The 12755-nt window shown below is 41.4% G+C and overlaps 1 protein-coding gene across 12 annotated transcripts in view; it reads right to left on the bottom strand.

Moving 5' to 3' along the window:
* MANBA (mannosidase beta) overlaps window positions 1-12755 on the bottom strand; it is a 72811-nt gene that overhangs the window by 58877 nt on the left and 1179 nt on the right. For 4 of the 12 annotated variants that reach the window (XR_012623150.1, XR_012623149.1, XM_074823186.1 and 1 more), the window contains exon 1: window positions 2683-3630. The exons of 3 other annotated variants lie outside the window; for them this stretch is intronic. Coding sequence is in view for 3 of the 9 variants with exons in the window: in XM_074823186.1 (XP_074679287.1) it covers window positions 2683-2973 (291 nt within the window). In the remaining 6 variants the exon portion in view is untranslated. Of the gene's footprint in view, window positions 1-2682; window positions 3631-11745; window positions 11822-11956; window positions 12101-12178; window positions 12198-12755 lie in introns of those variants that run through there. 5 more of the 12 variants (XM_074823189.1, XM_074823188.1, XM_074823190.1 and 2 more) reach the window with 5 other exon arrangements.

Consider the following 12755-nt stretch of genomic DNA (forward strand, 5'->3'; position numbering starts at 1 on the left):
ATTTCCAGAGGTAATGAACACTGAAGAAATGGAGTAACCAGTGCTCTATGCCTCTCAAATTCAGACTGTGTGTACACTTTTGTATAAACAGGAATATGATTGTAGGCAGCTGCATTTGAAAACATTTGGTCATGAGCATTTGCACTGCAACGAAGAAAACTCAAGACAAACAGCTGAGCCACACTTTGCAGCATGAAGCCATGCATTACAATAACAAATTATGTCACTGACTCCCTCCAAACAACCCAGGTTTACTGCTTTGCAGAATGCTACAACTATGGTGGTAGGGAATGATTCCATTTAACACTATCTGTGATAGACTTGAAATCTGCTAGGGCTGCTCCTGTGTTTTGGTACGCTCCCCATTCTATCTTTTAAACAAAAAAATGATTTTAAAACAACTTAGTTGTTGTGGTGCAAATATTTGTGTGAACACTTTTTTCTGTAAACTGGGCTTTGCTAAACTGAGTAAGAAATGGGTTTTAATTGGTCTTAAGTTATCCATACACACCTATACATAGAAACAGGTTAGCTCATTCTGAGCTTGGAACTAGCCAGACATCAGCCGGGTCCAGTCCAGAGGTCAAGCAACCACACCAGTGAAGTATTTTGGTTAACTCAGCTCCTCAACAGAGCGTACTAATTCTAACACCACCAATTTAGCAACAGCTTCCAGACTACAGCAGGTTCATACTCGGCCATATCAGCACGTGTTTGGAGCAAGTTCATACTTGTATTCAAGTAAACATGTTCTAAGTGTCCACCACCAACCATCATCGATTTAATTAGCCAAGCACCCATCTACCTATTAGCAAGACCCATGCTGCTGGCCAGCAGGCTGACTAAGCCTCTGTGCAGGCTTGGGATTCTGCCAAGGCACATGAGAGTTCATGATCGCAGCCTCATTTCCAAATATCATACTCCTGCTTAAAATAACTAAAATTACAAGTCAGTTTACAGCAATGCAGCTAAATTAGCAATCATATTTTCTCACTTCGTAAGAGTACTCGATGTGAGCAGTTAAATGTGAGTCTTTCATTACGTCATTATCTTGCGTTCCTGAGTCAGTGCATTGGTCACAGTTTCTCCTGAACGCCACTTCTTATAGCAACACCTCCCAGCATAGCCGAACAGCTCAGACGTTCAGTTTACCTTATGCACTTTTGCATAGGAGAAACTGGCAGTTCTCTTCACTGATCCTCCATATATAGTTTAACTGTCCGCTGCACTTTTAAAAACTTTAGAAAAGCCATTTTAAAACCTTAATTGTATATGTTCAAAATGTCATGTCACTTAGCACACAGATGTTGAAACACCAGACCAGCATGGCTCAGCTTATCTCTTCTTAGTATATTTACTTTTCCAATGTTGACTATTTCTTTTACCTGGCAATGACACTCTTTGGAATCTATTATTAGTACTGGGATTCCCAAACAATGTCAACACAGAATAATGCTAAAATTATCCTGCCTGAAGTGGCGTCACTTTCTCCTTATACCTTTCTAACTTCAGCCAGAGCAGAGCAGGATAATAATCTGAATAAAAATTAAAGAATAGAAAATATAAAATGCATGCATCCAGAACATATTTTTAAAATAAATACTGTACAAGAAATGCAACAGCAGGCCCACAATAAATACAATAGATAGGTATGTCTGATATCAGACAACATATGACAGTACTTCATGTTTTCTAGTACAGAAGTATATTTATCAGTTTTATAGATGAGTTTGTTAACTTCACTGGTTTCTTTCTTTTCTTTGTTCCAGGTACGCATTTCACTTTCCACATATTTCCTTTTAAAAAGACATCTTATTTTAATGATGATCCAGTCAGTGCCAGGTTTCTTGTCAGGTCTGAGTGACAAGCAACTTATGCTGATGTCAGGGTACTTTGCTACCAATCTACAACTGCAGTTTTGATCATTTGTCTCAGAAAGTGGTAAATAAGTTTTCATAATTCTAAAAACTAAGAGGCAATAGTAAACTGAAGCAGCAAAGCTTCTTGAATGTTAAGGCAGGACCCAGTCTTTTCAATGTAACAGTTTTATACTCACGTCTCATACTTCCCTTAGGCAGCATGAGAGTATACAATCTTAACTGTTCTGATGTGCTCTGCAAGTGTTAAAAGGGATTTTTAATGGACTGAAATGCCTGAAATCCCTAGACTTCTTGCACCAACAAGTCAAACCCCGACAGGGTGGGCTTAACTTTTCATTCTTTTGAGGTAACATGTAAGCAAACATGACTTACATGCTACGATACTGTAGCTATCTGGTGTCAGCACCTTGGTTCCGTGTTAAAACCACAGAATTTCAGACGCTGAGAGCACACGCTTGCATTTGTGTCCTTGGCCCAATTTGGGACTGCTCTGCCGTGGATAACCTCCAGTTACCCACCTGGGAACACTGCAGCCACCAAACCCTTTGCCGCTGGAGGGGCTAAGGAAACCAAGTCTGGTTGCTACACCAGCAATCCTAGCAAAACCTGGAGCGGCGGAGGCAGCTCCCGGAACAGGGCAGTGTCTGGTGGGGGGGGTGAGGGGGTTGCCTCTAACCATGCTTCTGGAGATCTCACACGGGGGGCTGGGTTTTCTCCTTTGGGGCAGGCTCCCCACCGCCGGGCCGCCGCCAAGGGCGAGGGGAAGACGGGTGAGGTGTGCCGGCGCGGCCGCCTACCGTACCTGGATGAGGCCCCGGCGGTGCAGGGCGGTGTGCACGCAGCCCGGCACCTCCCCTCGGAGCACCACCGAACCGTTCCCGTTGGCCAGCCACCAGCTCCCCCGCAGGCTGCGCACCTCGGGGCCGCCCGCAGCCGAGACGCCGGCCCGGCCCGCAGCCGCTACCAGCAGCAAGGGCAGCAGCGCAGCTCGGCCCATGGCGGCGCCCGCCCGCCCCCCGGGCAGTCGGCATGGCCGCCGGGAGGAGCGGCTGGGTGGAGCGGCGGCCCCGCGCCGCGGCCGCCTCACCGCCATGGCCCGCGGAGTCGACGGACGGACGGACGGGGTGGGGGTGTGCCGGGCCGGTTCCTGCGGCCGCCGGCGAGCCGGCCCCGTCCTCAGAGGCCTGGGGCGGCGCTTGGGGCCATTAACGGCCGGTGGGGGTGGGGTGAGGCGGGCGCCTCCTCCCGCCGCCCGGTAACGGCTCCTCGGGGGCGAGAGGCCGCCCAACGGTCCTGCTGAGGGGGAAGGAAAGATGGCGCCGCTGAGGGCGAGCCCGTGCGGCTCCTGGGAGCGTTCCCAGCCCGCCGGAGAGCGGTTTTCCCCCGCCGGGCGAAGCGAGGGGGCCACGGCCGCTCCCCCGGCCCGCCACAGCGGGTTGTACAACCCCCCTGTCCCAGCGACTACTCGAGCAAGTCGGCTTAGCGTGAGGAGAGGAAGGCTGACCGAGCAGGGCACACACAGTAACAGCCGAAGAAAGCAAAATAGTGTGGGGTTTTGTTCCAAGAAGTAGCACAGGGGAACACTGATAATAGGAGCAGCTATGGTTACAAATCTTTCAGATGTAGCAAATTTACTTAGAACTCTAGAAAACTGCAGTGAAGGGGGAGGGAGGAGGAAGAGCTGTGATAACACTGCAACAGATACTTTAAGTACTGACTCCCTCAAATCATGAGATTTTATACAGCCCCAGACTTCCACCTCCTTTTTCCCATAAAATTACAGAGGCGTGTAAAACCAGAACAAACGTCATGAACATCTCATCAAAAATAGTAGTCTGGTTTCTCATAAAGCAGTGCTAGCACTGCTCCTGTGGATTTTGTTTGTAAAAATTACGTTCATCTGCAAAGGAGCAGAAGGGTCAGCTCCAAACAAAGAACCTGAGGTATCACACTGTAGCTTTCCTGTGTGCCCTCGATAGCTTAATCCCCTCATTCACAGCCCCGAACCAGGAATTAAAGCAAGAAGTTCTTAAATGGCTCAGTGGAAGGAGCACAAGGCAATCAAGAGCATGAGCTACTCTTTTAGGGGTAATCAGCCACCCTACTTCATGCTCTGTTTCCACTGAACCCTGGTGCTGATGAGGGGCCTAGACCACCTCCATGGAGGTGTTTCACACCATAGCATGGTTACACTTCATCTAGCTGTCCCTCCAGCCAAAGCTGTACAGCAGGTAGAAAATAGCTGTGCAATTCACTGATTCTCATTTCACAATACAGAAAAATGCTCAGATTTCAAAGACTCTCATAATTGCAAGTGACTAGCCCACAAACCTTCCAAAGGTTGTGACAGCACAAAACAAGAGTATCTGAGAACTTTCCAGACTATATTACCTGTATGCCTGCTCAGCTGTGAGCAGATTAGAGAGCACTTGGCTTGCTTTTCTCTGGATATAAATGACTTTATTCCCTCACACAGCTCAACATGAAATTGAAACTGCTGATCTCAGCAGCTACTCCATGACCTTAGCTTATGGTTTGTAGAATTTTGGGGTGGGTTTGGTTTTTTTTTTTTTTGGTGGTGGTGGTGATTTGGTTTTTTTGTGGTTTATTCTTAAAGCATAGTTGATTAAATCAATGTTCCATTTGGATTTGTGTAATTTTTACTTTGTTTATGAACCAGGTCAGAATCTGATCAGGCTGGTAGTTTGCTGTCTCAGAATACACTTAAGTGAGAAGGCAAAAATATGCTTAAAACCAGAAAATCTTGCAACTTTCTTTAAAGAAGTGCTACCAGTAGTGTCACTTACCTTCCTGTTACTATATAATATTTTTTTTCCTTTTAACAGAAGAGTCAGATCACAGTGCATACAAAGAAAGCAAACTACTAACTGCATGCAGGTGCATACACATGATTCCGCATAGAAATGCAACCAACGAATAGCATTCTATGAAACCCAATTGCAGGACTTCATTCAGTTTTTCCATGTCTGTCCTTATGTTTTCTTATTGTCTGTAATTATAGACTGTAAAATTAAAGGAGGAAAGAATACATAAAGAGTTAATGACTGTAACAACACATATACAATTCATACACCAAATCACGTAAGAATGAAGTGTGACTGACACAAAAACACGCTGCTGCTTCTGGTATGCAGCACAGAGTGCAAGAGTGAACTGCAGACAAGAATAGGGATACCAGAGTTCTGTTTTAGCTCCTGGCTTTCACACACCTAATTCAGCACAACATAAGAATCCACCCTAGATATGTCTTTAAAACGTTACTGAACATGGTCAACATGCCTTTATGATTCAAATCCTTTTGAACTGACAGCCCTTTGTTTCAATACAACATAAAAATGCCAGTCTTTCCATTCATCTACCATATAAAGTACATGATATAACCACAGGTGATTTTTTCACCTGTGAGAGCACAGGGGGGCACAGTTCTGAGAAATACTGGTCCAAAGCAAGAAACAGTACCTGATCTTTTTGTCACACTGAAAAAATCTCTATCAACTTTAAAAAGGGATGGCTGGGACCCATACTGTTTGGCAGCAGAAGTCTGTGCAGAAATTTAGCTGTTGGAACAGTTTACTCTGTGTGTATTTTTAAGCCTGAGTAACCTACATTCAACATATTGACTAACTGAAATACAGGTCCCATTGGCAAAAAAAGACTATCATCATAGAAGATTGAGTTACCCCAAGTGGCTTTGCACGCTGCACAATTCAGTCAAAATTAGTATCTTCTCACCTTTAAAAGTTCAGCCTATAAAATCATTATACATTAATAGTAATAAAGCCTGTTCTCTTTCTGCCCTCATCTGTCAATGTGTAATGCTTTCAGGACAATCAAACAATTCAGTGTATTTTCCTTAAAGTCACTCATACAACACTAAAAGCATTTAAACACTGTAGTGCTGCTTGAGAGATCTTGTAGGATACTATCTTTCAAGAAGCAGACTTACAGAGAAGTAAGTTTTAATGCTACCAAAAAACAACTGCAAGCTTTTTTTTTTTTAAATAAATCTTTTTCAGCAAGTCATGTGCTAGCTTCCCAGTAAGAAGGAAACTGCATTTCAAGATGTTTACTGTACTTCCGTGTTTTCTTTGCCTTTTATTCTTTCTGCTGAAGACTGACTGAAGCAACACACACATACACACAAAAAACTCAAGCTAAAAACAATGCTGTAATTAAGTATTCTGAGAACATGCCGTTTCCTTGTTCAAGGCTTATAATTAAGTTAAATCATGTCTCATTTTCATGTCCCAGTTCTGGGGTTTGTTTTTTGTTTGTTTGAGGGTATTTTTAAACAAATTACATTTTTACTGTTTAAAGATGCAAGAGTCTTAAAGGCTGTGGTTTTATCTTTTAAAATCTGAAGACACAAAGCAAAGCAAGATCTTTAGTGTGGCTTTCTTTTACTGTGTACCATATTCAATTTCTTTCTGAAATGCCACAAATTTAGGAGGTTATTACAATTCCTTATGATACTGCAAGCAGATATTCTTTATCAACTAAGACAAAAAGCTGAAGGCAAAACCATGCCTTTGGCTCTATTAGAATAAATTCAGAGTAGTTCTATTGAAGCTGCCCAAATTCTGCTGTGTTAATCCAGAAGTCTTTTGTTTCCAATTGCTATGCAACCTCTATCATCACGACAGGCTGCTGCTGTTTTCTCTTTCAAATTCATGCTCAATGAGTTCATGCAAAGGTTTTAAACAGGTTCTCACAGATTTGGCTACAGTACTTTAAGATATTACTGCCCCCACCTGTCCACCCTGTACCATTCTTCTGCCGAAGGTTACCACCTCTGAAGCAAACCAGGACTTGTATCCAAACCAGGCCATACCCAGGCTTCCTGTCTCTTTTGGTAATCGTACACCACTGCAGATACCACCACCACAGACCATTTGTCAAAGATGCAAAACAACGACAGGATCATCTACTTGTGGGAGTTTTGCATTAGATGCAGCAATATCGACGCAGACATGTTGGATAAATACTGGTGTAAAACTGGTCTGGTGTTTGCATGACTGCGAATACCTTCAGACAGCACAGCACATCTGTAGGAAAGCCCTACAGCTCCTCAATGTAATGCCTGTCCTGTTTCATGACTGCCTCTGCAAAACATAGAGCTGCTATGCAAAATAGCTACTCTCTGAGCTGGTGTAAAGGCAATATGGTGCAGAGAGCCCTCCAGCTATGGATTTGTAAAGAACAGACAGAAAGAACACATTTCAGGCATTATTCTGTATTTATCTTGAATTCCATCCAAAAAGGATGTTAAAAATGAAATGAGAAAATAAACATTGCTTTTAGATGAGGACACTATTAATACATCACTAGAAGAGAACGTTGTATTAGGTTATCATGAGCAAAATACAGAATTACAATCTAAGTGGTAGGCCTAAAGTTTCTTTCATAATTATTGTAAAATCTGTAGGTCATTGCAAGGGGATTTCCTTAGCAAGCGAAATTACTCAACACAAACAATCACGAGTAATTGGAAATAATTATGTGGAAGGGAAGCTACTGGCTCCAGCCAAATGCTATATGGAGGGGAAAAGGCAAAAAATAGGTAATAATAATTTTAAAATTAAAATTACATAAACAGAAAGGCAGGCAATACCTTGAGTATACCCTTAAACCTCATCAGGTATGCCGGGGCAAAAGCCTGTACTTACACCTCTACATAACATCTTGTTTTAAGATGGGCTCAAACCACAGGATTTTGATTTCAGGTCACCACCTTCCATAGCACAGACACAAAAAGCATAAGGATCTTGAAAGCCAACATGAACACATTTCTAAAGACAAGTTCTTTAGAAGATGGAATTCCAATAGCTTTTATACTCTTCAATTTATAAGCAATTTTGAAAAATCCTAATCTATTTATAAGATTATGTAACACTGACCATTGTCATTTACTCTTTGCCTCATGAGCAAAGTCACCATCTTAAGACTAGGCATGGTGCTGTCCCAGCTCCCTGTGAACTCTCATTAAAATTTACTTAAAACATATATAGAATCAAAACTGATTCTCTGGCACTTCAAGAAAATCAGTAGTACATACGGGAACATTATGAAACAGCTTGCTTAACCTTCTTAAAGGTCTAAATCTAGACAGTCATCTGTGACCACAATACTATGTATGACTCGTCCCTTCTAAACGCCTAAAATTAAATCCCTCAAAACGTGGGTATCACAGGTTTCTCCCATGACGGAAGTTTGAGAGGCTTCCACCGAGTCTTACTAATGCTGTGTACTACTTCTGGCATTTTGCCAGTTGAGTGCAGGACATACCAAACAGATTACACTAAATATGAAACACATATCCAGCCTACTGTTTTAACGAATGTTTCCCATGCAGGTGAGTATTATGAGAACATCAACAAAAATTTATAGCTGATAAATTGGATGAGTAAACTGAAATGGATTTGGAGTTGCCAAAACAGCTTGGAGCTGCATTTCTTTTTCTAACTCAGTTACTCGAGACAAACTGCTGGGGCAGGTCAGGACATGTGTTTCTCAAAGCTTTAGTAGGGGTAACAAAGCTGGCTTCAGCAGTAGGCCAAACTCTGTCCATACATTTCTGCAAAAGTGACCCTAATGCAAGCACCAGGGAATATTCAAAGTTACTTTACTGAAAACTATGGGTACTCAAAAGACACTTTTTTCCCCTCTTGAAAAATTAGTAATTATTTCAGTACCTACAAGAATTGACAGAATTCTTAACCAATGAAGCCCACACTGAATCGTCTCAAGCCCCACTTATGCAGCAGCATAAGCCAAGAGCCTGCCTACATTAAAAAAAAAAAAAAAAAATCTTTACTTGTCTGAACGATTCTAGGGCAAACCCCTTACGTAACGGAACTACATCCTCATGTAGTCCAGGATGCTACATGCCACATCGCTCACTGCACTGGTACAAATGTCTCAGGAATAGGAGTTACAGAAATTGACTCATGCACATTCATCAAGCAGACATACTTTTAATATGATCTGGTTTGTTTGTTGTTTTTTTTTTTTTTTCCTTCCCAAATGGCTTAGTACATAGTGCTAAAAACACTACTTTATACATATCCATCTCTAAAAAAAGCATTACATGTTTGATTATCATTGTACCAAAAAGGGAAGACTACTGCAGCAAACAAAGAGAATAAGGAGTACTAGAAGTATCATAGAATATCTCAAGCTGGAAAGGACCCATAACAATCATCAATCCAACTCCCTACTCCTCACAGGACTAAAACTAAACCATGTGACTAAGAGTGTCATCCGGATGCTCCTTGAACTCTGACAGGCTTCATGCTGTGACCACTTCCCTGGGGAGCCTGTTCCAGTGACTGACCACCCTCTCAGTGAAGAGCCTTTTCCTGATGTCCCATCTGAACTTCCCCTGATGCAGCTTCATTCCCTTTCCTTGTGTCCTGTCATACTCTTGTACTGTCTGACTACAAATTTCTTGTTTTGGTGCTAGTCAACATTTTAGTATTTTTCTACTTGCACTGGAAGCAGGAAGGCAGGCAGTAGTTTTGTGGCTAGAAATGTAATGAAGAGCCTTAGAATAACCTTGTCTCTTCAGCTCAGTCCTTGGTGAAAGAAGGGCCCCAACCTCTTCAGGGAGTGACTACATTAAGATACTACTCACACTGACTTTGTTCACAGCTAAGTTTTCAGCCCAGTGGATCCAGATAATCTAGTGCTCAAATTATTGCCTATACCTTTGATAGCTGCTACAAGTGTCACAGTTCCATGGAAGACCTCTGTTTTCTCACCACTAGGACTGCAGATAATGACACAAACAGCACCCTGTAAGAAAGGATCTTAAAAACCACAAGAGATCACTGCCAGGAATCCTCTAAGACTGTTTCAGCAAGTGCAAAGATTTTCAGCTAGTCTAAACTGGTGCAGATCTACTGAAAGGAGGAAAGCTACACTATAACTTCAATTAAACTTCTGTATATAAATATTCAGTATGCATTTCATAGAATCATAGACTACCACGTTGGAAAGGACCTCGAGGTTCATCTGATCCAACCCTTCTTGGCAAAAAGACATTTTGACATCTATACACTATTTCACAGCAGTGCCACGATATTCTGAAGGTATTTAAAGTTTTAATTATTAGAGGGTTAGAGAGTGAACAGCCACTTCGGTTTTTGGCACTTTTTACATACTAGCAAAATAAACAGCATTCAGCAAGCAATCATTTCCAAAGGTATGGCTCTCTGTTAAAAGGACTTCTTCACCACAGGAAGCTGTCATGACTCCAAAAGGTTATTAAGCACTTACGAGGTTTAAGATGCAAAATAATCTTGAAAATTTATCTGTCAATAAAGATTCTATTATTTTGATTCACTCAGCATTTTTTTGAATACAGTTTATCAGCAGTGGTCATATTGACAAATACAGTTTTAAAGGCCTGGAACTATTCCCCAAGAAATTTCAATCACACCAAAAAGATACTTAAAACTACTTTAAAAAAACTAATTTAGGTAATTTAGTCTAATGAAGTAGTTCAGTATGCCTAGCAAGTTGACAAATAACAATTTTTCCTCAATATTCACTTTGGTCGCAGCCACTAAGGTTTACTTGGAGGACAGAAGGGTACAACTAAACTTCCTTCTGCCATCTCCTGCTTAGACAGTAACAGTGGACAGCTTAATGCTGACATGAGAAAGCCACTGCATGGCTGGAGCCACTTATTGTTTAGTGAACATCTTTGTGGAAATTTCAACTTTGAGATTTTTCAAGACCTCTTCTGTTTTGTTGTGTTCTCTTAATACCAAGGATGCTGATCTGCTGTTTATCCTTCCAGCTTCCCGGCAAAGACCCATAATCTTGTAACCACAAACTATGATTACTGCTACTTCCTCCTCACACAACTTTTCTAGAAGAGCTTATCAGTTAGCTGCAGCTGGCTCAGAAGGTACAGCTGGCTGCCCTCTCCACTGTCCACACCCCAAATTATTCATGATCTATGTGTCAGCATATGCTACGTGGTAACTTCTCTTTAAAAATTCAGTGAGACAACACTGAGCTCTTCCCCTTCACTTTGTCCCCACATATCTGTGATCACTCTAGATTCCTAATCCTAATACACAGCAGTTGTTTCACCTATACTGATCTAACCTAAAAACTTAAGTTTCTTAACCCCTTTTTTCTGGTATTTTTACAAGCTCTCCTCCAAATTACAACCACTGCAGCAATTAACAGAGTAGAAAGATTCGAAGTTAACCCTTCCCCCTCCCTTCATGCTTTGCACCTCAAAAGGCATTACTCGCCCTAGCAATTGCATGAAATACTGGTTCATAATTTCTGTTCATAATCACAGCCTAGCTAAGTTACATGAAAGAGATTCCCCATCAGATCAGGGAAGGCAGCAAAAAGAAGCCCTATCTAGCAGGGGAGGTGTATGGGCAAAAAGTAGTTCAGGTCTCTAAAGTGCAGAGGCAAACACTGCAGGGTGGCTGTGGGAAGGAAAAGAAGGTTAGGAAGGCTGATCAGTCAACTACAGCCTATTTCTCTATTGGGTCTCCTGCCCTGTGAAGCAGAGATGTTCTAGCTTCAGTTAAGCAGCAAATGGCAACTTCTCTTTTCATCTTCCTCTTTTTTTTCTCTTCCCCCATAAAGCACAGCATAATGCACGTGTGGCCAGTAAGCTGCCACATCAGCCACATTAAAAAAAGCTGTTTTAAAGAAATAGTTTTACATCCAAAAGTTTTAAGGTAACTGGTCAATGGCTTTCCACAAGCCTGTTTTTTCATGTTTTCATTCTGGAAAGTTGGAATATTCTTCTCCATCAGTTCTATCAGTATCAGAAAGAATATTATGTGCAAAAATATGCCTCAAGAGTTACCTGCTTTTTCTTAAAGCTTCAGTTCTCTCGTATCATTTATAGTTAATCCAAACAGAATGCATTTTTACTTCTTTCCCTATTTATAAATAAAAAGTTAAGGTTATGAAAATTCACATCCTTTGCACTAAAACAGTAATTCTGAGTGTGAAGTGCAGCACATATGAAGTAGGAGTGGAAAAACACCTAGCTAAATTAAGCAACAGACACCTACCTACCTCCGTTCTAACTCAATTGCTTGTCATTGTGTGATGATACCTTGAAGTGCAGCTTTCAGTGAATTTGGAATCAATTCTCAGGAAACATAAATCATTATGTAAACAAGGCTTAGAGATATCCTCATGAATTACAACTCAAACTGTAAAAACATTAAGAGCAGTTAGTACACTCAACAACAGAAACAGGGTCACAATTCATTTACACAAGAAAGTTTTACCTCTTCTGCTGATCAGACTATCTGCACTTGTTCCATGGCAGCTTGTTACTGAGCTTAGAACTCATTCCCAAACAAACCACGAACTCCCAAACCAAAGGATTTTTATACTACAAAATTTGGGGTCAAAGGAGGCTTACACTAGTATACGTTGTATGTGCCTAACTGCATGCTTTGGCTTACACATCTCAGTTAACTTCTCTTTGTAGACAAACCACAAGAAACTTTGTCCTGCTTTTTATAGCACTACTACTTACCAATGTAAAACTTCCATCTTCTGAGTGTATGAAGAACTCATTATTTATGCAAAGCTAACTGTATTAAGCACCCCAACTATATAGAAATTATTGTATCCCAAATATTTTATAGTGTTACTACATTAAAAAAATACCATTACAGTTTGCAAAAATAAGCTTATACAAAGCCACATGCATTCTCTTGTGAAGGGCTTGTATTTATTTCTACTACACATAACAGAAGAACTGCAGAATCACACAGGGGCTAAATACACACTAGTGGCACGCTGCCTTTATAAGCTCGTGTGGTAACATTTTCTATTCATTATAGCATGGTTTCCTCT

This window comes from Strix aluco, chromosome 4 (genome assembly GCF_031877795.1).
Source record: "Strix aluco isolate bStrAlu1 chromosome 4, bStrAlu1.hap1, whole genome shotgun sequence".
Taxonomy (NCBI): domain Eukaryota; kingdom Metazoa; phylum Chordata; class Aves; order Strigiformes; family Strigidae; genus Strix; species Strix aluco.